Below are 26633 nucleotides of genomic sequence, written 5' to 3'. Positions count from 1 at the left end.
AAGTAACCCACACAGAGATCTCAGGATAGAGCAACAGAGCATGGAAAATCAAACAGGGATCACAGGAGCAGTAGGGTAACCCACACAAGAATCTCAAGGGATGGTAAAAGAAGGTGTGCACAGGCAACTATGATATGGTCTTATTTCTTGAATGCATCCTATATGTGCTGTATGCAGACCCTCCTTTGTCTTTCAGCCCTCTAGAAAATCGTAGGTCTCATGTGTCACCTACACACCTGTCCGACTCCCCATATGATGTGAAAACTCACTCTTGACATGTATGTGCCCAAACACACATTTCAAACACCTTTGTCTCCTGCACCCCTGCTTCCTAGAGGCCATACATATGCACTTCTGCTACCTAAGAGCCTTGAAAACACTTACCTCGCATATGCTATACTGACACTCATCTGGCGTCTTACACAATACACTTCCTTTCTAAGGAGCTATGTGCATACGCTTATGCTATCCATGTGCACTGCTGATTGAGGGAGCGGTGTAGCACCTTCTGAATGGGGAAAAGAGAGAACTCTGGATTCACCTATGGCTTCTGAACAATCTCAAGGGAGATGCACACAGCACACTCACAGAAGGATGATTCCAGAGGCACATGCTCCTTCTCTCTATGCGTCATCTGCTCCCTTCTGTCCACTTCACCTGTCCCTCTATGTCCAGTGTATACACCCGGGTCCTTGCATTCCAGGATCAGCCCTCCAGCAAGTGGGTCACAGTGGAGTCTATAATGTCCTCTATGCCATGGTACACTAGTCCGGCCTCCTGTAGGAAGTGTGTGGTAAAAGCCAGTAATCTCACTGCAAGAATGATGACCAACGGAGGCTGAAAGAGAAAACTGGTGCCAATTGCGAACTTCGAAAATACAGTTTATGTAAGCCAGGTGCCAAAGCATACAATAGCGGCTTGCCTGTCTTGCTTTCATTTTCAAACTCTCAGACAAGCGAGAAGAACAGCCAGCATGACTGATGTCCAGGTATGTTTCAATCTCAGTGCAGGAGTCTCAGTCCATGGCCAGGATGAATTCTTGATGTTGCTGCTGACCTGAGCGCCTTGAGTGGAAAAGCTCCTCCAGCAGTGGAAACAAACAAATTAACAGGGAAGGCTGAGCCAGACACGAGCCAAGCCTTGAAAAAATTTGGCATGTAAATCATGCAACAAACATCATGTTAGAATATGATAAGATGTCTTTAAAATTCTAAAAGTGTACTTCTTTAATATGAAGGGGTGTTTCACCTTATTCCATCAGTTTTTATTACTGTTTTTTAAAAGTGAGATTGTTTTTAACATGAACTGAGCAACATTGCTACCTCCACCCTGACAATAATATTAGTGAACTAAGAGGCAAGTGATATATCTTGTATACCTTAAATGTTGTCCAGATGTTTATTATTGCTGGAGATTCATGATAGGCTTGTTCTCCTTTTTGATTGTCAGAACGTCCTTACAGTTTAGGTTTAATTAAACAGGCTATTAAATCACATACAAGTGAGGTTTATGTAATGCGCACATCCTTAACTCACATATTTGAAGGCACTCTCATATGTGATAATGAACGAAAAGAAAGCTCAGATAAGTAAAGTATTTGCATAGGATCACATAAGTTAGTCTATCAGTGTACCTTGGATTGATCCCACATTTTCGTGTTTCACGCTGTGAAATTAAGACACTAGATGCCTGACATTAAAGGTTAAGCCTTTTTCTTAATGCCTGAAGGGCAATATTAAAGTGTGGATGACAGACAAACCCTATGTTTTATTTTGGGCAGATTTACATAGCACAAACCTCAACCACGGAGATAAAGCACTTCACAATAAATACAGACTACCTTACAAGTGCTTTTTCAGGCACAACGAGATCTGGTGGTATTTACAGACAAGATGCTGAGCCATTGCTGGGGTTATAACCTGTTTTCTCCTGTTACATGGTTGGCAGCTGTGGTAGGGTGACCTTGAGCACAAATCCGGGACATTTCGCAAAATAGGAGGACTACAAATTTACTTCAATGGATCATCGCAGAATAACGGCTTTATCAACACAGGAACACAGAAGAGGCACTAAGAAAATAAATAAATAAAAAAAATGTAAACCAGCATCATAACTGATCATTAAATTGCTTACTTATAACAGCTGCTAATTAGCCCTGTCTTGGAACACCTAAAAAAGTGCTTCTTACTATTTTTATTCAACCCCATCTAAAAACCGAGACATGAGCACAATTTGCTGAATTGTGCCAGCAAACTGACCAGTGCTTAATTTGTGCTTGTTGTTTCCGGCATTTATTTTTGAGGGCCGGGGCTTAATATTCTGCCTCAAGCTTTTGCTGCGAGCAAAATACACATATGGGAAAGACGGAGGAAGGGAAAAAAGAAAAAGTGTCACAAAGGGAGAAAGTCAAAAGCTGCTAGAGTGAGCTGAAGGGGCAGGGAGTGGCTTTATATGGATTCAAGAGGCCCGAGATGGCTTTAAGGTTACGCTGCCTCAGTATTCCGTGTTCACATATTTAATTGCAGCAGCCACATGTTAAAGAGGAGGGCTTTGGGCACCGGCACCACCTTAATTACAAATTAAGCACTGAAACTGACACATTGATACACTGACACTGCAGGTAACAACTCCAACGCTGATCATGCCGCAGGCCACAAGGGAGCTCAGAATGCTGCAATAGGTCCGCACAGCCTCACTACTGTGCCGGCACCACACAGAAAGGAAGGAGTCGCCATAATTCGCTGGAGCATGTGCACCACACCTGCCCAACTGGAGTAGCACACAAAAACAGAACAGGAGGTATGGAGGAGGGGGGATTTGATATGTTGGGAGGATTGTGATTGGAGGCACGGGGGCCAAATTGTGTGAGTCATCACGGCAGGAGGGACGAAAGGGTAATAATGGTTACACCAATGCACGAGGTCACCCACCTCTTGTCTTAACTACCAAAGTCCGTTGCCTTCTTACAAACAACTTTGAAGTACAAGGAATATAATAATAACAGATTGCACATGGAAAAACGTATTCACGGGACAAAAGAGTAAACACGTTATTGGCAAAATAATTAGAACACAAGATCCAAAAACTAATGAAGTGAAGTGCATATGTTACAAAAAAAGAAACGGACATCATGTGTAAAATTGGTTATTGTACTCCACAAATCCCCCTTATAATCACAGAGAGTCACAGGAATTATTACCCAACCAAGGAAAGCGCATTATAATCTTTACTTGACATAAAGTGCATGTTAATCCCCGAGGTACATTCAAAGTGAATTAAAAGCTTCTACATTAACCTTGAGACTGCTGCCCTACAAAACAACATTAGTTATTGAAACATTTCCCAGAGTCTTTAACCACATCCTAATGAAATACACATTTTCTTAGCTGCATTTAATAAAGAAAAGAGGGTGGATAATTTCAGACTCTCTAGCCAGTTGTACAAACATGGCAGAAGCTTTTCAATGTATCCCTCCTTTACTATACACGTTAGACAGCAGATTGCTTGGACCTTAAAGTAAGTGAACTAAACGTTTTGGAATTTTACGTGTCAATTCAAGCAACAGCTCTGATCACCCGCCACCACAAACCAAACATATCTGCAAGTACATACTAAAGCACTTAATGCTATCAACAATGTCTCTTCAAACACCCATGCCTTCTAAGTTTACAGAAAGTCATTTTGACGGGATATGTTTCCAGCTGATTCCACAATCTATTGAAAAGATCAAACCTTTTTACTGGAAAGGCTCTTCCATCAGTCTTTATATTTTGGATCATCTGCCCTATTTGGTTGCAATTTGATACTTTTCTAATTCTGCCTACTATGAGGTAGGCTAGGAGGAGTGCCTGCTTCTAGTGGCTGTAGTAAGTTATCCTGCATTACAGCACCGCACAAGAAGTAACTCGGTTCAGTTTGAAGACCTCAGTGGCCATAGTACTTTGGGAACTTTGTAGTCTAATTTCCCCAGACTGCTTCATTGTGGCAAACACTTCCATACCTGGCACTAGTGCTCCTATACCTGCACTCCCTGTTCATAAAAGCTAGGAGGAACCCTCTTCCCATATTAGACCCACCCCCAGTTGATCCCAACCTGAGCATTTAGGTAAATGTCGAACGCTATCGAGCTGATAGCCAGTTTGTAACTGCTGGGCTGTGCTACGGCAAGTGCCAATACACCAGCTTACAGACTAATATACGTGTGAATGTGTATCCAAGACTAATCATCTGACTGGACTTGAAATCCAAGCTACCACTTACCAATTGGAATCAAGTTCACTTTGCTGTATTTCCAATACAGGATATCTGCTGTGTACTCCTTTGAAACAAAATAAATATTCACACATTTATAAAATTGCAATGTACACATTACTAAACAACTGCACGGATCTACTATATTTCCAACCACCTGACTGAATACGAACACCCTATACCAAATGTTCTGTATGTTATTATTCTAGTTGTTAATATCGAATGTCATAGGCTTCCAATAATTTTCTCAGTACTCACTACCCAATGTCCACACACCTGAACCACCTTATCATTCCACCCTAATCCACTCTCTTCATCTGTAATAAAGCAAATCTGCTTCACACTGCCTCTATTGAGCATTTCACAGATACAGTGACTCAAAACCTCATCTAATGAATCAGTCACGTTCAGCTTTCATGTTTGTCATGCTTGCTACATATGCAATAACACCATTTAAGTCACTGAATACTTTGATGGTCATTCCCCTATTACTTTTTTACAATGATTAATGAAACATTGATCAACCCAGAGGATAACACCTTCTCACACATGCCTCACAATTAATAAGGCGGGGGCATAGGCCCCCTTTATATCAACTCTGACACAATGTTCCTATCCCAGGCTGTAAACCTTCTACCTTCATTTGCTACTCTATCACTATCATGACTATTACATACAGCTTCAATGCTCAAATTGGGATCATTTACCATCCACTAGGATTCATAGGTATATGTTTTAATGAACATCCTCATCCCATTATCATCGTAGAGAACTTCATTGTTGATCTTGTCAAACAGTCATGTTGTAGCATTTCCATCCTTCTCAGGAATCAATGCTCTTCAAGGCCAATGAATCTTGGGACCTTGCATCAGAATTTCAATACAACCCTATTAAGTTACACATCATGACCAATTTGGCCACGTAAGAAAACTCCAGTCAGGAATAAAGTTAAGGGGTTTATTACAAACTCAAGCTCAAAGTCATGTAGACAATTTGCATGACCATGTTATACAGATACGTAATCACCAAGAGTTGTCCAAGGTGACTAAATTGTTTCAAAGAAATGAACATCAATATAACTAAGCATTTAAGAAGAACAATACATATCATTTAAAGAAATATCTGTGATACAGAAATTAAGCGTCACTCAGGATTTGCAGTCATCAAACAATTCAATTTAGCAGAGTCACTATTTTAACTGGGCACAGGGAAAACCCTATTGTGGCCAAATTAAGGTTTGGCATGTGTGGGGCAGAACTCATGCAGGCAAAAGACAAAAATAACAAATAGGGCAAAAATAATTCAGAAAAAAGAAACCTCAAACAAAAGGGTGCCTACTAAAGTGGGCAAAAGGTAAATAAAAAGGGAAAGCATCAACATGTCAGAAGTTCAGTCGAGAGTCTTCTGAAAAGGGTTAGGATAAAGTTCTCCAAGTCTCAAAGGGGCATCTCAAAGGGGTAAACAGGGAGGACGATACCCCTCCAAAGGACTCAGAACAAGGGCTGAGCTTCTCATCATCAAGAACCTGAAAGAATCTCTGAAGAACGGACCAAAGTCCAACAAATCAACGATATATTAAAATTCATAAAGCAATTTGATTCACCCAAGGTATCAGTACAATTTACGTTCAAGGGGCACCGTCCAATAGAAATTGATCACATGACTCCAGGTTGCAAAATTTGCTTCCATTCACAGATCTGGTCATGGGAACATCTTTCATCTGTGTGGCTCCGCGCAAGTTTGAAACAATTGTATACGATGGCAGTCCATGTTTCACAATGTTCTGTGCTCAAGGACAATATGATATACTCTCTCTATGTCTAAACAATAGGGCTTATTACCAAAATCTAGTCTTCTCATGGTAACAAGGTCTGAACGAAAGCTCATGTTACGACAAAATGAATCAACATTGTTGCACAGTCACGAAATACAAAAGTGAAACCAATACATTCAGTTAATATGTTTTAATAAACACACTATTAACATGCAAACTTATAAATTCAACATTAATAATGGTTCGGTGATATGCATGTTACATTCATTTTAAATGGAAAAGAACTTTGTTAATACATTTCATTAGATATGATAGGGAAGTACATTTCTTTCATTTTTGCACACATATTTAATTCATTAATCCTTAAAAATTCAATATCATTTAAATATATTCCATTAGTCTGAGGCCTAAATTATATCATTATATCATTTAAATTTTGATTTAGTTCAAATACCACCTACGTCAAACTCTACAGTATACAGTAAATTAATGAACATTAACAAAACATGTCACTACAATTTCTTTGTTTGAATCATTAATGCTTTTAATTAACATAAGGCATAACCTGTCACATTTTGTTGACTTCTGTGACATGAGGGACAGCTATAAAATTTGGACTACATCAGTCACAATCTATCATTTTAAGCCAAATTCTCTCTGACCTTTCTCTTTTCAACACCTGTTCCCTCTCATCTGGGTAAAAACATTTGGGGCCTGATTTAGATATTGTGGCAGAAGGGTTACTCTATCACAATGGCGACGGCTATCCCATCCACCAAAATCTAAATCCCATTGAATATAATGGTATTTAGATTTTGGCGGAGGGGATATCTGTCAACTTTGTGGCAGAGTAACCCATCCATCAATATCCAAATCAGTCCTTTGGTCTTATTCTTTTCTCCACATCTCTGTCTCACTCAACATCAACCATTAGCCGACCTGTTTCAGACATATATCTTTCGCCAGCACCCCCTTATCTGACCCAGAAACGAATCATCCCATAACGGAAGGAAAAACATATTTTTAGAGTCTGTTCTGATTTCCTCAGTTAACTTCATAATGAAGTTGCCCATCCCTTCACTTACCTTCTTTTAACCTGTTCAGTAACACCATGAGAACTACTCTTAGCACACACTAAATATGAACTTTCACCAAAGCAAACACCCTGACAGTTGATACAGTTAAATTAAAGTATGGGTGTGTTCCATAAATGCCATAAATCTAAACGCAGTGAACATGTTGATGAATACTTAGCAGCCCTGCAGCTGTTCACATCTGCATATAACACTTTACAGCTCATCAATATACTTGATATGATCAGGTCCCTACATTCCCATCCATAAATCTCACTCATGCAGTCAACAATCTCCTCTCCCCACCATGCTTATTAGTCGCTGCTCTTTACATAAGACTTGGTCACCTATTTCTCCTCCAGGGTCACACATATTTGAACCACCTTCAATTCCATATTTTCAGCTCCTTCATACTTATCACTACCTTCCTTTAATCATATTGCTAATCTGTATGCTTTTTTACCAACCTTACAAGCTGTGCTAATTCCTATACTTAAGAAGGCAACCTCTTCTTCTGCACGTTCTAACTCTCTTAGCCCTGAAATCATAACAACTCTTACTCTGACAATGCACATTCTTTCCTGTTATTCCTCTTTAACCACATCTCCTTTCAGTCATTCATGCTCATTTTTTAAAAATCTTTCCCAGTTATTCTTCTAATTAGGAAAAATACCACTGGCTAATGTAACCCTGCTATATATAATACTGTCTATCTTTTTTTTCTTCCCTAAAGTCTTAGAATACCTTGCTTTTAATTACCACATTGTAGACATTAACATAAATGTCTCATAAACTTAGCACATATTATCATAAATGGCGGCTTCTGATATTGGTTCCTTCTCCTTTATTCCTACCTTCAAAACTGATTTGAAGTCACAGCTTCTAACCCCTGAAAGTAGACATCAATACTTCATTATCTTTGCTCTCTTTTTTGCCCATTTGTTTTAATATAATATATATACACATAAATGATGCATATATTACAATATATGTCATTATGTATCATTACTTCTGTGTACTGTGCCTTAATCATCTCTTTCACTGTGCATTGATATCTACAAAAATCCTAAATGTTCCTCACCCAAACGGTTTTGGATCCTACAGACAGTGAGACGTTTGGTAGTATGTGTTATCAAAACTGCTTCTTGTTCCACTCCCAGGTACGAATAAGTATTAACTACAGAAAGAATCCCTTTAAGATGTTAAAATGAAACATCAGTAGCCAGGATTGCTTACTTAGAAGCACAGGAAGGTGAGAAATGACCTTCAAAGGCCACTAAATACCATACATCAATTGCAAGACCTTGCTGCTGCTCCTTACTTTTCAAAGCCTACACTATCTTGCTAGAATGGGTGTCTAGCACTGCAGCATCAATCAAGTGCCAGAACTGAGGGCAATTGTAGTCAACTAACTACCTGGCTCTTTCCACTGCCTTTCCATACCTATGTCTCTAGGCCACAGGCGAGAGCCTCTTACGAGGGCCTTAAATAAACATTATATTTTAATGCTGAATGGCTGTAAGGCTGCTACAATGGTGAAAATCAAAATGGCATAGATGACCAAAGGGAACTTTTACCCTCAATGCAGTATATGCAAAAGTCTATAACAGACACGTCAATATATTGTGCCAATATTGCCCTAATATCTGGCATCCCATAATTAAATGCACAACATACCTAGCTTATTACAAAGAAAACAAATTACTAGAACTGGCAAACTGAGTATAGCAATAAACATCAGTCAAAAACGTTTAAACATCAGAATATTGAGGTTCTGGGAAATTGGTATGTATATTGTTTGCATCGAGTAATTTCAATAGCTTCATCTAACATGCAGTGCTGAACTCAGACTGCAGCTCAACATTCCACTTGTTAATAGTTTATGAATATGTCAATTGTAGGGAGGGTAGTATTGGATTATATTAGAATGAATTTCATTTGTCTCTTGTGTATGATGCACAGTGTACATTAGATATTTGTGTTTGTTATTGTCTTCTTTAATTTTTTTAATGAAATATGTAAAAGAAAATGAACATTTATAAATTAGATAACATCAAGAAATTGAGTATAGCCCCTACATTTGTTCCATTTATGAACTCATCATGTCTGTTTTTTTGCTACTAATAATGACCCTTGCCAGTTGTTTATAAAGAGGAGGAAGGAATAACAGAGTGAAGAAATGTATAAACTGTGTTTTGAAATATATACCAAAAATGACCATTTAAAATACCTTGATCGACATAAGATTAATTTTGTAAAGTTCTCACCATGTGAGGACGAGGCTGAATATTTCAGAATTCACACAGGAACTACATGACATACATACCAATGTAGTTGCTCGTTTTTAGCTTTTACCTACATGCGCATGCTTGCACATTGTGTTTGCGAGCTGCGTTTGCAAAATATTTTGTGAATAAAAAAATCTTAAAATGGGCTTAGAACTTTATCTTACTTACCTGAACTTACCCTTTATTCATTCAAATGTCGATCTCATTCACTTACATCTCATTGGCCAGCACATTAGTTTACTTCAAGTTCCGGCTCTGCATTTGCCATCCATGCTCTCGAGTGGAGCCTGGATCAAGTACAAATTCCAGTCACTGGCCACAAGTTAATGCCCAGTGTCCTTTCACTGGCTGCTTCACTGTGCAGGTTCTTTTTTTTCCTTTATAATCATCGTGCACTCCTTTTGCACCCCTGCCCTCCTCCCCCTCTCAGTTATGTTCTTACATAATTACATGAATGAAAGTAATTATTTTAACCGGGTGGTCATTGTAGAGAGCCAGATAGTGCTTGTTTGGACATTCTACACTCAGAACAAACATGCTAAGTCACGTGCATCCCTTGCCTCCTTGAATAGTGAGGGCAAGAGAGTGCTGTCACTGGCTGCTCGGACTACAAGGGCTCCTGAATGTATGGGCTTGGTGCGTGGGTGAGGTGGATGTACAGGAGGAAGGAGGGACCACAACACTATAGAGTGAAGAGCATACAGACACATCTGTCTGCTTGTTAGCTTTCAACAGATAACTGTGGTTCTCCCTGTGATTTCTGCATGCTTACTGTATTGGTGAAAGGTGCATTCAATTCCCCCTCAGAATTCTGAGCACTTTTTGTGCATCCAGTAGTTTTATTTTCGGTGTGTATTAAAGCACCTGCTCAGGAGGGGCTGTTCGACACTCTGCACACTAAATATGGCTTTTCTGTCAAATATATGTTTAATTATTGTTTCCTCACTATGGCCCTCATTTTGTACCTGTCGGGACAGCCCGCTGCCAACCATGATGACGGTCAACAGAAGACCGCTAGTGGTGGCGGGCAGGCATATCGCCAGATAATGATGCATGGAGCCTTACCGCCATTGATGGCGGTGAGGGCCGCCAGGCACCATGCTGGCGGTCAGTGGCAGGGGTGGATGCAGCTCCACTCTCACTGCCACATCAGTCCAGACACCGCCAGGTCTATAATGATGTAGTAATAGGCGTGGCGTGTATGGATATGCAGCGATGCTGGCGGAGCGGCATCCTAGGAGCCCATTCCCTTCCGGAGCAGCACCACAGAACAGGTAGGTGGTGCCTGAGAGGGAAGGGGGGAGGGGTGTGTGGGTGTGTGTGTTGAGTGAGTACATGCATGGGGTGTGCATGTGTGTTTGTGAAGGGGGATATGTGTCTGCATGTATGAATGCGTGTGTGTATGTCGGTATATGGGTGCATGTGTATGTGGGGGATGGAGATTAGGGGGGACCTGAACGGATGAGGGGTGGGTGGGGGATGGTGAGGAGGGTTGTGGAGGGCCAACAGGGAGATTGGAGGGAGGAGGGATGGGGGGGTCAGTTTTCAGGGTTCAGGTGGGTTGGGGATGGGTCTAGGGACTTGGGGGTTGTGGCAAGGGGGGGCTTGGCGTGTCATATACAGGTGACAGGAATGAGATTTGTTGTCATCCGTATGCTTTCCGCCAGGGATTACCTGGCAAGGTATCCCGCTAGGAAATCCCAGGTGGAAATGGGAACATTATCCCACCGCCGGTCTGCGTGGGTAGTAGTGAACTACCTGCTTTGCAGCCAGTTCACTACTGTTTTCATTATATGGCGGTCTGAACTGCCATGCCGACTGCAGCAATTACCACCACCGCCAGTGGCATGATCTGCACGGCCTAGTACAAAATGAGGGCCTATGTGTAGCACTGCCTGTTGCCTAACCACTTCCTTTACCGGCCTACTGCACACACACACACTTATTCCACAGGAAAACTTTAAGTATTAACAACATGTTACAAGAGCAGCGTGAACTGTTCACACTTTAAAAAAAAACAATGATGCAGTCAACAATGGCCGCGTCATAGTGCTTTTTTTATACTTTAAACCATGCTGTACAGCAGGTCGCGCTATGTAACTAAACATTGACAAAACCAATAGAATTCACAAAGGTGAACCCTATAGGCTTTGCCTTTGCTTATTACCTTCTGCTCATAGGCATCTATGAACGTCAGGGAAGAATCTATCCTAAAATCATCAGGTGCAGTAACATCGAGGTCTAGATGAGGGACAGGGTCTGGCCTGGTCTGTGCATTGATTGGTGTGCTGCCTGCTGGTGATATATTATTATTGTTATTGTGCAACACTCAATACCTGTGTCGCGTAGGTTCTCATTATTCCAATGAGACTGCTGGATGCGGGCGGCAAAATCACCTGTACTGCGGGGGACTGGTCAGATCCCACACCATGTGACATCTGTTGGCCAGGTTTGTTCCTTCTAACTAGCAGTGCCTCATATCCACCCAGGAGCAGGGAGGATTGGGGCAACCGGGCACATGACATAAATGACTCCTCAGGGGAATCTTGGTCACTCAGATCTCATCTGTTTCTCTCAGTTACATTAGTCTCACATATGCAAGGACAGTCAGAGGCAGAGTATAGTTCAATAAGGTTTTATTGAAGTAACTGCATCTTAGATAATAAAGCATGTACTGCAATACCTAGGCCGACGAAGCACAATAAGATTAAAGTTGTGACAAGGAGAGTAAAACAAAAGAATAACGCTACCATATTGCCACTAGGGTTTGTAGAGATAGTTCCTGCCTAAGCTATCTTAGAGCACAGCATGTTGAGCTCTAATTCTGCCTTTTGGGTTCCCCCTTGGAAGACATCATCCGTCATACCTGAGCAAGAGGCCTGTAGCCTACATAAGCAACTGTAACAAAGCAATCAGCATACAGTCATGGTCATCTGGCTGGAATCTCCCTCTAGCGTACATGGGTCAAAGTAGTGTTTTTATAATAAAACAACTGATGTTCCAAGAAAGGATCCCCACACAAGAGTGTGTATGTTTCTGTGAACATTGGAGACAAAGCGTACCACTTTTGCCGGCAGCCTATCTTACTGCAGCCTTGAGAAAAGAACAGAATGAAAGAAATGTCTTGTTAAGAAAGCAGTGCTGACCTAGGTGAAGAACAGCTAGATAGAGAAAATAAAAGAAGACCGTAAATGTGGCTAATGTTAAAATAATAAAACAAAGCTGAATAAAATATATCTAGGTTAAAGTGCACAGTGGCAGGCCTAGTTTGCTAAAATAACATGTATAAAATTATAACTAAAATGGCTACACAACACCTGTATCTAGCCTTGGAGGAAGGGACTTTGGAAACGCAGTGTCATGATCTAGAATCTTACTCATTCTGCACCTTCCTCACGTTAGAGTAGCCTGGCCCTCAGCCACAGGCTGCTTTTTTGCAACTGGATGATAATCACTGCTGCCATAGATTTACTGTGAGGTTTCAGTGCAGAGCACCGTTGCATGTTCCTGGCCTCCCCTTCTATGATGTTGTCAAGAAGCTGAAGGCAGTGTGTGCCCATCAGTATAAATAATTGAGTGAATAAGCAGCAGTCTCTACCTTTGCTGCTTTCTCATCCCTCCTTCCCCATAGAATAAATCAGTTCAGAGGTGCCCATGATGCAACTAAGATTCATAGACTATCTGAGCACTACATAGGAGGCTGGAGCACAAGAGAAGTGGCCTATAGAAGGTAACAGTCTTTCGGTGCCACCACAGAAGTGGTCTTACTCAAGACTGACAGGTCACAGTTGATTTGGTCCATCCTGTTGCTGAGCAGCCTTTGTTGGACTGAAATGCAGGCTGCCTGATCTGCATCTGTAAACCAGCAGGACACATGCTAACAGAATGAAAACAGCTACAAAACCTTGGCAGTGAGACACAGCTTGGAATTTGAATATCCACAGCTGCACGCCATTGCCATGCTTCAATGACTTGATCCGCTATCTCGATACCGCATACTTCCTCCTTTGAATACAGGATCGCTGGTTGGATGTGCTGTAGGAGCTCACCCTGTGGCCATGTTGCTGAATCCATGACACAACTAGTCACAGAGCATGACAGGAGCTCCATTAGAGAGTCTATAGTCCAGAATGAAGATTATAGTGCTCTTCACTCTTTCTACAGACAGGGTATGCTGCAATTTGTACCCGGTACTGAGACAGGAGTGGAGGTCAAGGAGTCCTCTTCAGAATGACATGCAAATGAATAGCATCATTTGTGGCACATTATTACGCTGTTTGTCTTAGCTATGCATAAAAATTCAATGTAACCACATGCAGGTTAATTTTATCCCACTGTCAAAACTAATAGATAAGGAAGTTCCTACCACACCAGCCCACTATCTCCTACACTGGTTCCTCCACACGTTGAAAACCAACGTGACCAGCAAATTTCAAGACCCAGGACTTATAATGGTCAAATGTGAAATCATACAGCATTGGAAGAATCCCAAGGCCCCAAGCACACTGATATGGCACAGAGAGCTGGAGAGGAGGACGGACTGTGAGGGCGCCTTACTCCTGAGGGAGGCACCGAAGGGAATAGGATAAATGGAAGTTGCACAGGTATGGGGAGTAATAGTGGATAGCATGAAGAACCCAGAACCTTTATCACAGGAAGTGTCCCCTATGGTCTACCCCAAATGAACTACACCTAGATGTGATATAAAATATAGCCTTATGAAGTTCCTAGAATTACACTGAACAGGTTGATTACCATACAACTTACTCCATAGGACGAGGGATGTCACCGTGATGCTTGGGAGCATACACCACCACAGTAGGACTTAGAGGAGACTGATGCTCCGGCTCTAGGGGGTAGGTTGGAGGGTCCTGGTTGCTTGACACTAGGAATATGATGTACTACATGGAAACTGTACTATTGTTTCTACTATTTATCATGTCAGACAAACCTCCATGTCGAGGTTTTATCAGAAGATACGTTGTTGCAACTATTCAATAAAATCTATTTACAAAAAAAAGCACTATAACAACTGCGGGCAACTGCAACCTCTTCTTTGCAGTACAAGAGTCAAAACACATTCTGGTTCTTATTAAGGCATAGGCTTCCGGCAAACAGTGCCTACTCTCAAACTGAACATTGTGTTCACACATATAATTGAAACTACATGAACAATCAATCTGTTAATGAGCATATGAGTGAGACAGTGTGTAAGTGCAACTGATTATGTGCGTAAGCATGTGAGCTAGACAGTGGGTCTGTGTTTTGAGTATGTGAGTGATACATTGAGTACACTAGTAAGACATAGTATGAGTGAGCAGGTGAATGAGTGTGGAAAAGTGCTAGATAATGAGAGCAAGTGAGTAAACCAGTGTGTGAGAGAAATAGTAAATGAGTGAAACAATGTGTGAGTAAAACAGTGTGAGCATGTAAGTGAGATTATGAGGAAGGATAGCATTTTAGTGTGTGAGTTGGATTGTATGTGAATGGCTCTGTGTGAGAGGCTGTGAGTAAATCAGAGTGTGTGAGCATGTGAGTGACAGTGAGCGAACATATGAGTGAAACAGCATTATTTTGTGAGACAGTGTGCAAATGAGAAAGTGTGTGCGGCTTTGTGTAAATGTTAGTGTGCGAATGAGACGGTGCCTGAGACTGTGAAAAAGATAGTGAGCAAACATATGAGAGAGAAAATGTTTAAGGGTGACATTGTGTGAGTGTGATAGTGAGGGAAACTGGGAGAATCTGTGAGAGCATATGAGTGAGATGGTGTGAGAGTGTGTGGGCATGCATTTGAGTGAGAATTCAGAGAGATAGTGAACATGAAGGTTAGAGTGTGTGAGCATGTGACCATAAAAGAGCCTGTGAGGATGTTTGTGGGTCTGTCAGGAAAACTCCAGGCAAGCCTTACCTCATAAAATAATAAAAATAATACTCCCTCCTTCAATCTGCTCTCACAACCAGATACTCCTCCTAATTTACATTTGTTACTGCTTTACCACTGCATTTTTAAACAGTGATTTCCATTCCTTTTAATTTTTATTTACCTATCAATTCAGATTGGTAAATACAAAGGAAAGAAGAATTGGCAAAATCAGTAGATCTCGCATTTTAAAGGTGAATGCACTATTTTTGCGTTTCTATTGTGTTATTGTTTAACATCTTGCATTGCCATCACAAGAAAAAAAACATGCCCCGTGAGTATGTGTGTGACACTATACTCACACATCAAAAATCTTAAAGGACAGTTGGGGGCTGTGTCCAGATCAATAGCAAGCTCTTTGTATTAGACTACCAATATGCTTTGTGAATGAGATGCAACCGCCCACTGTGTCAGAACCAATACGCGTGGGAGCAGGGGTGACAGGTAGACAGGTAGATAGGTAGAGGTGTAGAGAGGTGTAGGTGGAGATAGGTAGAGGTAGAGAGAGTGGGGTAGAGGTAGAGAGAGAGGGGTAGAGAGAGAGGTAGAGGTATAGAGAGGTAAAGAGGTAGAGGTAGCGAGGTAGAGAGGCAGAGGTAGAGAGAGAGGGGTAGAGGTAGAGAGAGAGGGGTAGAGGGAGAGAAAGGTAGAGGCAGACGTGTAGAGAGGTAAAGTTGTAGCGAGGCAGAGGTGTGGAGATAGAGAGGTAGCGATGTGGAGAGAGGGGTAGATGTGGAGAGATAGTGGTAGAGGTAGAGAGTGAGGGGGTACAGGTAGAGGTAGAGAGAGGTAGAGAGAGGGGTAGCGGTAAAGATGGGGTAGAGATAGGGGTAGAGAGAGAGGTAGAGGTGTAGAGAGGTAGAGAGGTAGAGGGGGAGGTAGAGGTAGTGAGGTAGAGAGGTAGAGACAGAGAAAGAGGTAGAGATAGAGAGGTAGAGTTATAGCAGTAGAAAGAGATATAGAGGTAGAGATGTAGAAAGGTATAGGTAGAGAGACAGGTAGAGGTAGAGAGAGGGGTAGAGGTTTTTTCTGACCTGTTTTTGTTGGCTACAGAATTCTGGGCACTTTACCACTGCTAACCAGTGCTAAAGTGCATATGCTCTCTGTCAAAAATGTATTGGCATTTGGTTTATCCATGTTTGGCATAACTGATTTACTAGTAAGTCTCTACTAAAGGGCACTATGTGTGCCCAGGGTCTATAAATCAAATGATACTATTGGGCTTGCAGCACTGATTGTGCCATTGTGCCACCCACATGGGTAGCCCTGTAAACATGTCTCAGACCTGCCACTGGAGTGTCTGTGTGTGCAGTTTTGAACAGCCATTTTGACCTGGTAAGTGCACCCACTGGCCAACCCCAAACCTTTCCCATTACTACGTGCAAGTCACCCCTAAAGTAGGCCCAAGGCAGCCCCATGGGGAGGGTGCAGTGCATTTAAAAAGTAGGACATGTACCGGTGTGCTTTACATGCCCTGATAGTGAAATACTGCTAAATTTGTTTTTCACTATTGCAAGGCCTATCTCTCTCAAAGGGCAACATGGGAATTGCCTTGAAATATCTTTGAAATGTAATTTCCCATTGGAAGCAGATAGAGATGTGGAGTTTGGGAACCACCACATCCCCAGGGCCAAATTGGAAAGAAGGAGGGGGCACCTGGACCCCCTTGTGGATCCATATATGGCCCTGGGGACTGCCAGTCTGGCTCCTGCTACTTCCTGAAGTACCCACCTTTTGGAGGTAGCTGTTCACTTTCACTTGGTGGGAGGTGACAGCTCCTGCCAAGCAAAAGCAAACATAACTCCACTTTTAGAAAGAGGGTGCTTTAAAAATGCTTTCAAGTGAAGTTTTCATTTCTTTCTGTGCCCACTAACATGTGGGCAGAGAAAGAGATGAAAACATTACTCCCGTACAAAGGGCACTGCTATTTAAAGGAGCTCCCTGCATGTGGAAGCAATGCCGGTTCCCTTAGGATATGGAAGATGGTGGAACTGTGGGGGCCTTAAGGCTCCCCCAGCGGTACCGATAACTCCTAACTGGGTGCAATGTGGCTGGGCCCAGGGTTATGGGGTCTCCAGAGCTGAAATTGGCATAGGGAGGGAGGCTCATTTTTTAGATCATTTATATGGCTGCTGAGGGTTGGTGGTCTTAAGAGTGAGTCTGAGCTGGGCCCCCTTATAATAACATAAGGTAGCCCCAATGAGGTGGTCAGTCCTCGGGCCCGGGGGGGTCGTGTGCCCCCCTTAATTTTTATAAATTTAGCTATGGGAAACGTGGTGTCCCCAGGGCCATGGGGTCTGTACGGATTCCCCCATTTAGCCCTGTGTAGCCCTTGGGAGATGTTGGTTCCCAAGGCACCGGGGAGGGTTGCTCCCCCCCTCAAAATTATAAGTTCCTTGACCCAGGGAGGTAGTACCCAGGGCCTGGAGGGAGTTAGTGCAGACCCTTCCTATTTTTTTTAATGTTGTCCCGGGGAGGTGGTGGTCCCTGCTACTCAGGGGGGTTCATGCTGCTGCCACCATATTTTTTAAATATACCCAGGCCCCGAAGCCTGGGTTGGGTGGTTATAGAGGTTTGGCTGCAGGGCCCGGCTACAGCCTAGGCTCTGCAGCCAACACCTGCTATGCACAGCCAATGGCCAATAGTTTGTGGTAGGATTGTTATAGAGGGTTGACCACAAGGTGTGACCTGTGGCCAGGCCCTGCAGCCAACCCCTGCTGTGATAAACACTATGCGTGGCAAGGGGCTGGGTGGCTATAGGGGTTGGCCCGCAGGGCCTGGCCTCAGGGCAATCCCAGCTACACATAGCTGAAGGCCGTGCTTGGCGCGGGATTGTCTGGTTATAGGAGGTTGACCACAGGGCCTGACCGTGCCCTCACCATGCACTGCAATTACCCCAGATATTACATCGCTCATGACATCTTTGATAACATCATTCATAATATCACTGTAACATTTGCAGTAAAATTATTGATGAGATAGCAGGGCATGGCGGGGGCACCAGAAATAATTACCTTAGGACATGAGTTACAGTTACTTGAGCTAACAAAAACTATATTGTTCTGTTTATTTTCATATAAAGTACTTTGCCATGTAGAGTAATTCATTTCCCTTTTTTTGTTTAAGTAATGAAGAGAGGACATATGCTGGCCCAATACCCCTCCCTCCCCTCAATGTTTTGTAGGAGTAATCCATTTCAAAACCTACATTTTGAAAACTGAGCCAGCCAAGGTACCTTGCAACTATTTCTGCACCACTTACTCCTGATTATTAATATTTGAATTCAGAGAACATATAAGTGTGATAGAGGAATCACAAATATTTTTTGAAATGCCAAATATAAATACATAGAGTATTTTCCTCATTTTCAATTACCACTCATCTGAGACTTCTGAGGACTGCCCATAATTTCTATTATCATGTGTCCTTTCTAAAAGTGAACATGTAAGCAGATTTTATATGATTTCTATGTTTTGATTTCACAAGTAAAATGTTTTAATCTGACCTGTAGGGCCATATCTTAAGTCCTCTTAAACTGTATAGAAGTTTAAAACGTTTTTATAGTTAGTTAGGCCTGTAAAAAATTATAGTAGCCTCTTTTTAGATCACTAAAAAGGTCCCACCTACTTCTGAAAGGTTGTCTGATACAGAGGATAGAGTTGTGGAGCTCAACCTGAAACCTTGCATGTAGCAGCTAAGGAACCTCTGTAAGGCCAGCAACATTAAAACAGGCTCGAACCCTACCAAGGCCAAGCTTTAAGAGCTATTTGCAGAGTTTGATGCCCTTAACCTAGATGAGGAACCAGACACCACCCCAGAGGGTGCAGTGGACAGTGATCAGGAGAGTGGATATGGCCTTGTGATGTTCATCCCCATTGCTGAACATTGCAAGTGAACTAGGAAGCCATTTTGAGGTATGTGCAGGGCACTCGTCAACACGAGTGACCCAGTCACATAATGGCTTTACCGAACCTTGCGATGTTTGGTATCAAACACCTCTTCTTGATAAATCCGGGCTGATGCCAGCCTCAGGTTTCTTTAGACATGCACCCAGTGGGCACCTTAGAGTTTCCCCCTGAACCCCACTAGTCTCTTGATGTGCTGACTGACTAGTTTATTCCGGTCTACCAAAACCAGAGAAGTTTCTGACTCCCTGGAGACAAGAGTCCGCATTCTCAAAGGTCATAAACAATGCCTGCTCCAGAGGGAGGTGGTACCACACACTTCAGCAGGATGGCTAGCAAATCTGCATACTAAGGACGGGGTCTTCAAAGACCCTGCCACCTTTGGTATGCACCCCCCCAGCTTCTCCAGTCCCTGGTATACCCACCACCTGCCCAAGGCCCATTTGGCACCATGGCAGACAGGAAAATTAGCTAGTCAGTAGGTGTATACCACCCCTGGGCTAACCACACCCCTAAGGTGGGCTACCAGAGGTGGACACTCGAAGAAGCATTCCACCATCTTAGTTTTGGTCAGAACTAGGCCTTCTGGGATAGGGATATGCCCACTCCCCACAAGAAGCGGTCATAACGGGGTGTACTACCCTGAAATCCCCTAAAATGCCTTTAAATTTAGTATTTAGGTGGCTACCCAACACCAGAAGCAAGATTCACCAGACAACAAGAAGAAGAGGACAAAGAAGACCTGGAAGAGCGAGAACTGCGGATGCCTGCTAAACTTTTGGTGCAAAACCCTGCCTGCTTACCTGCTGCTGCCATACCGACATTCGCAACATCACGACTTGTCCTGCAGATGTAGGGACTCCAAAAGCCTCAGAGGTCCGCCAGCCCATAAGCATCTCCCTTGGAGTGGAGGAGCTGCATGCATACTTCTTGCAGGCACCAACCACAATGTCCAGTTCACCGGCCTGCTGACCCCCAGATCCAACGTTGCAGTAAAGCTGCACCAACACGTAGGGTACTGGACCCTTTGCACCAATCAAGATTTGTTGGAGCTCACCCCTGACTCCAACAGCAGAATTGAGGACCTGCAAATGAGGGACATCAGCATCGCAGAGGACAGCCCTCTCAGTCGTCCAGTTGCCTTGTTCTGTCTCTCCTTCTGCAGGTCACCCAAAGTACCATGTGCATCTTGATGCAAGTTCGCCACCACAAAGGATCCACTGCACCGAGGAACCCAGACCAGAACCATGACTTCCAGTGGTGTTCTCCTGCTCCCTGGATGTCCACTGACTGACCCCATCATTGGGAGCTCCTGGAATTGTCCCCATGTCCCCCCTAGCAATCTCTTTCCAAGTGGCCCTCCTCATCGCCAAGTGGTCAGTACAGCACCACTGCACCTGGATGCTCCTGGGCAGGTAAACCTGAACTGCTGGTCTTGTTCATAACTTTGCACAACAAGCACCCTCCTATCTACAGGCGACCCCCAAGAACTGAGTGTTCGGACTCCTACTCAGACACAATACTCTGGAACCTGTGCTACGTAAAAGCGCATTTATCTAAAAAAAGTGTTACTTACTTACAAATCATCCTGAGAACTGCAACAGTATTTTTTTGTCCAAATGTTCTGGTGTTTACATATAATGCAAACAAAGTAACTATTTTTCTAACCAATTTGTCTTGTTTTGCTTCGAGTGCGTGTCTCATTTATTGACTCTGCGCGTTCAACAAATGCTTAGCACTACCCTCTGATAAGCCTAATTTCTCGCCCACACTACCACAAAAGAGAGCTTTTGGATTGTCATTAATACCCCTATAAACCAATAAGGGTCACCCTCAACTATCTACATAGTGTCCTCCTACATTTGGTCAGTGCATACACAGCCAGCTTCCTACACTACCATTTAAAAGTACAACATAAATACACCAAGTTGAGCATCCATCCACTTCCTCCCACTTGATTTAAAAGATTCATGATATGATGCATTTTCATAAAGTGATAATGAAGTAAAGGCCTGATCCAAGAACAAACTATGAATCATTAACCTCATCGCAAGAAAATGCCTTCATTAAGAACCATCAATACACACTCTATGCTGAGTTCACACAAGTATTAACCTCACAGTCTTCAGAATATGTTGGAGTTTTAACCTCTCACTGCCATTCCATAGACAGGCTTGCTCCATGATTGCATGTATAAGTATAGCAACTTAAACTCTTGGAAGAGACATTTAAGAAACTTAGACCCAATGAGAGGTTTAGTATTCGTAGCAGTACTCTCATATAATTAGTGTGTGAAGGTAATGTTAGCAGTACACTAATGATTGAAGAGTTCGCAAGAGGCAAACCATACATAGTTCACAATCATTCAGTTACTATTTATTTATATACATCAAATTATTAAAAAGTGAAGGAGTCACACTTTACAATATGACTAAGATGTATAATATGCATTTGCAAAGTAAACAAAAAACCTGCACAATCAGCACAGAGCCTATACCGACCCGAACAGAAATCAAAATCACATGTAAAAGGTTTCAAAATTGTTTTAAAATGAAACCGAGTATAAATGTTGATGCTTCAGTCTCATCGAGGCAAGTTGTCCAAAAGGCAATTAGCAGGACTTCCATTCACAAATGGATAACAACCTACCAGAGTCATTAAAGAGGGAGGGTTAGCAGGACATATCTTTATTTAATTACTAATATACATTTGAAGTGTGATGCTTTATTATCATGATTGCTTACACTGGGATATTGCTTACATTTAGGTGGGCTAAGGGCCTCATTACAAGTTCCCTGTTTACGCTGCTGGAGAAACCAGCGTAGAAATTAAAGATTCCGGTTGGTTTCTTCTAGTAGGGTTAAGGAGGATTTTGAGTTATTTCCCTGAAAAAGTGGAATAACACACAGTCCGGGGATCACTGGGTATAATTATGAATGTTTCCCTCTTTCAAGTGAAATAGCAAGCCCAGTTGGCAATTCATCTGCCACCTGCTTAAGATTTTCTTCCTAGGCTGCAAGGGTGGACGAAATGGAGAGTGGCAGGAGAGCAAATGATCTTTAACTTCAGCTGGAGGAGCGTGGGTCATTCAGTGGTACACCACAAAATGGGAAGTTACCATGTAGACTATGGTTGCTGGAAGAAAGAGTTTCGGTGGTCTAGCATACAAGTACCATAGTACCAGCATCTTGACCACTCCAGGATGACAGAGGTTCACTGTATAGATAGTAGGTATAACAAGTATCATACCTATCCAAGATGAGGACCAGATTTCTCTTCTTGGTCATAGTAAACCGAACAGTATACGAAGGCTGTTTGCAGATAGACTTTGCATGTTGGTGGCCCCTTTTTCTTTTTGTTCTAGTTCGCACGATGCTTCACCTTTGCAGCATCATTGTTTTCTGGCATTTCTGTGAGTAGTTATCACTGGACAGGAATTGTTTTCCTGATGCCACTTTATGGAGCTGATAATTGCATGCTTGCAAACACAGTGAAAGTCAGAGTTGCCTGGATGGTATCTGTCTTAGAAATATCATTCAGAGCAACTTGAAATGAGGGCCAAAGTATTGATAAATACCAAGAGGTACACATAGTTACAAACAAAATAAGCATTTGCAATGAAACGGGTCTCTCGTTTGCTCGCGTTCAAGCTATTAGCATTGTAAACTCCTAACCTGACTTTTCTTGCCACATAAACTAATAATGAAAAGTAAAACAATTTCACATATGCGAGCTGATGGTCACCATGTGTGTGAAGGAGACACAGAAAAGGAAACAGAATTTCACTCGCAGTCAAACTTATCGTCAAAAGTGGAATTATCCATGTAACCAGCAAAAGTGCAATTATCCATGTGATAGGGTCGATGTCATGCAAAGCGCTCTATTTCTGCCCAATGAGATCGCGCTGCACAGGAAATGAAAAGATAATGTAGTCCAGAAACCAGCTGAAAACAAGGAGTCTTGTATGTTTTCAGTAGTTTACCAGTGCTGCTCGAGGAGGGCTAAACACCGGAAAAGGCATGACGTATGCATGCCTTTCACAAATTGAATCAATCGATTTTTAAAAGGCAAGCCTACAAACTAATGAAAGTGACGGGCATGACATGGGTGTGTTTAGAAGCCCACAGAGAGATTACAACATGGTCCACATTGCTTGCGTGCACATGACCCTAAAAAAGGATACCCGATTTCATGTTAGATGATTAGATGCATGGGCACAAAAAAGACAAGTAGACAAATAAATGACAATAAAAAGAAACCTGATTATAAAGTTTTGTAAGGTGCTTCATACCAGGTTTGCACCTTATGTGCTATTGCAGTAGGTCTTACTAACACCCAATTCCATTGTTTCTAATGCATCTATTTAGCTGGAGTGAGAGTATTCATTGTCAGGCTTCGAAATACAGAAGTTAACAGTGAATGCTTGAATGGAAGTGTGGCCATTCTTACCTTTTCTCTCTTTTGAGAAGCTGTCCAGCTTCCTCCTTAATGATTTCCTCCGCTTTGGTCCACCTAACATCAAAAGAAAAAGAAAAAAGGGACGAGGTAATCAGAGATGTTCTTTTAGGTACACATGGATAAGAAACAAGCATTGTTTTAAAGTCAGTTCACATGAAAACAAATACTGGAAATTTTCCCACCAGAATCAAATATAGGAATGGTCTACTGCATTACAAGGATCGCAGAAGACTGGATTTCCTTTTTTTTAAACTTTAAAGTAAAGTTGGACTTTTGGCTCATTGATTTAGAGCATCATTGTCTGACAGGAAAACACAACATGCATTCATTAATTTTACCACAAATGTTGAGAAAAGGATTCAACTGACGATTGGTCTGACAGTGACAGACTGTTTGGAGGTGTGATATACATTTTTTGGATACAACACAAACAATAATCTGCTACTTTATATTTCAGCTTCCTCATCTGAAAACAGTAGTTCTTATAAGTAGAATATAATCTTCTACAAAAATCAATAATAGGAAAGAATACGTCATACCCCATTCAGGAGCTACTGGACCATGGGTGTGGTGGTGGGGATTATTTGTCTTTGGTGTCCCAAGACCCATTCAACTATGGTCCTGTGAAACTGAGTAACTTCCACATCTTTTCCATATTTGAATCAGAGTAGCAAGGGACTAGACATCAACGGCTTCTCATGGACATATTATGGTGCTAGAGACTCAGAACAGTGAAACAATGGATACAATAATTTACTGCCCAGCCTAGTGCTTGTCTAAATAAAAATAGAAGTACTTTAATATTACAACAAAACAATGTACACTACTTGGTCCTAGTCTGTTTTGCAGCTCACATACCAACTACAGTATGGATAGGAGACTTGTCCCTCTGTACTCTCACACATCAAGTTCCTCAGCCAGCAAGCGTGGGTTTGCATATGACAGTCCTGCATTTTCAAATTAATGTTGTGGAAGAAGAGTATGGTAGGCCTCAGTAGCTCTCGGATTTCTTCGGTGGTTGCAGGCTTCAGGCCAGTCGGAGACCCTCTGTTATGGTGATGGTGTTGGACCTTGCAGGACTCATATCATGACTGTTCATGGGCAGAAAAAGTCTATCTGGTCACATTGTGGTCATGGCAGAAGGGTATGCTGTCACTTATGGGTTATAGATACTTCACACTGTTCAGCCAATAAACCATGCAGGGAGGATGTAGACCAAGTGATGCTCCTTTTGGGTGCTCTCTGAGAACTGGAATGGACTTCTCCTGAAGAATCTCTCCTCCTGAACAGCCAGGAATAGTCCTTCCATCTCTGAGCAGGCATATAGGCTCCGAGGCATTCAGCAAACCCATAGTTCTCCAGCAAGTTGTGCAACTTCAGATTAGATCACCACATCTTTGGGAGAATTACTGTCAGACAGACACCAGCCTTGGATAACAGCAGCTGTTTGAGTATTCAGTGGAACACTATTTCCCTTGATGAAGAAGAACATGGAACTGTAACAACGTGGGGTGGTTGTTGTCTTTTCTTGCTTATGACTGTGTTTCTTTTAAATAGAAGATATTGTGGATAACACAGGCATATTTTAATTTGGTTTTGATGTATACGGCCTGGTTCTAACTCACGTTTTGGAAGTGGCTCATTTCTAGGAGTTTCTCACTACAGTTCTCTGTGAGAGATTGTGTGCTAGTCCAGCAACCACTGCTTTCTTCATTTCTTCTGCAGTTGCTCGGTTGCAGCTGGACTGTTGAGATGCTCAGCAATTTCAGAAACATCATGAGAAGAATCTTTAAAAATAGTATTGCTAAGGGATTGGTTATGCAGGGGATCGAGTTTTAAAAATGTCTAATTTCACACAAAAGGTTACTTTTTCCCTGGTGCACCTATATCAAGAACTTCGACCTTTCTGATCAGTATAGCTAAGTGAGTTGAATGTTTGTCACTTTAAACTGTAGTAGTCTGTAGGTCACAAGTGTGAATTCCAGCAAAGCTGACTCAGTCATCCATCCTTTTGAGGTTGATAAATTGAGAATGATAAAACTAGGTAACATGACCATCTGTTTTTTCTAGCACTAAGAAATGGCAGAAATGCAGTATAAAGCACTATACTAAAAGAGAGTCATTATTGCTGATATTATCGTTATCAACTCTATTTCAGTTATTCACAATTAATTTCTAATACTGGGAAATCAAGCATCAGGAAAGGTATGTATAACATTGGTGATAAGGCAGAAGGGGCAGGGGTGGGGTTTGAGTTCAGTATGAGCACTGGAACATTCTCTAGCTCCAACAATTAAGACATCTTTGATTATTGATAACCTTGACCATTTCACTTTCTTCCCGGTACCTGCTCTTTTTTATAATATTCTTTATTGTCTCTGCCTCCAATAATATTATTACATTTGTACAATCTACAATATTTGTAGCAATCTGCCAACTCTGTCACCTAGGTGAAATGGATGAATAAAAGGAGTGATACTTACAATGAAGTGGTTCTGTTCACATTCACATTCAAAGTTAAGTAACCCTAAAATGTATCAACCGAGGCTCCTTAAAATGATTAATTTAATATTTCCATGCCCTGCTGTGATAGTTTATCTTAAGCAGAATTACAGTTTTCTTCACTTGCGAAAAGAGGTTTGTCTGATTGCACACGTTATATTGGCATCTGGCCTGATCTGACATTATGCGCCTATTGTTCATACATTTTGACATGTTCACTTGTGTAGTAAGAGACAGTTTTTATAGAATGCTTGTAGTATTTTTCTCCTACAGGTCATGATAGTAAATTGCAGGTATGCATTAATTCCCCATATTCTTTTAGGGTATGCTGTCACTGTAAAGAGGCCATGTTAGAGCTATCCTAGTTCACACTTTGAGAAAATGTCACCTTTTTTTTTTTCAATAATTTAAGTAGATTGTCTACCGAAGACGCAATTGCTTTGATTAATCCAAAATGTTTTG

General features: G+C 42.0%; 1 protein-coding gene across 1 annotated transcript in view; it reads right to left on the bottom strand.

Moving 5' to 3' along the window:
• LOC138259982 (rho GTPase-activating protein 6-like) overlaps nt 1–26633 on the bottom strand; it is a 560497-nt gene that overhangs the window by 228223 nt on the left and 305641 nt on the right. The window contains exon 3 of the mRNA XM_069208018.1: nt 23661–23723. Within this exon, the coding sequence (XP_069064119.1) occupies nt 23661–23723 (63 nt within the window). The remainder of the gene's footprint in view (nt 1–23660; nt 23724–26633) is intronic.

Source organism: Pleurodeles waltl, chromosome 2_1, assembly GCF_031143425.1.
Source record: "Pleurodeles waltl isolate 20211129_DDA chromosome 2_1, aPleWal1.hap1.20221129, whole genome shotgun sequence".
Lineage (NCBI taxonomy): Eukaryota > Metazoa > Chordata > Amphibia > Caudata > Salamandridae > Pleurodeles > Pleurodeles waltl.
The sequence above is the reverse complement of the archived record's forward strand: the minus strand, read 5'-3'. Positions and strand labels throughout refer to the sequence as shown.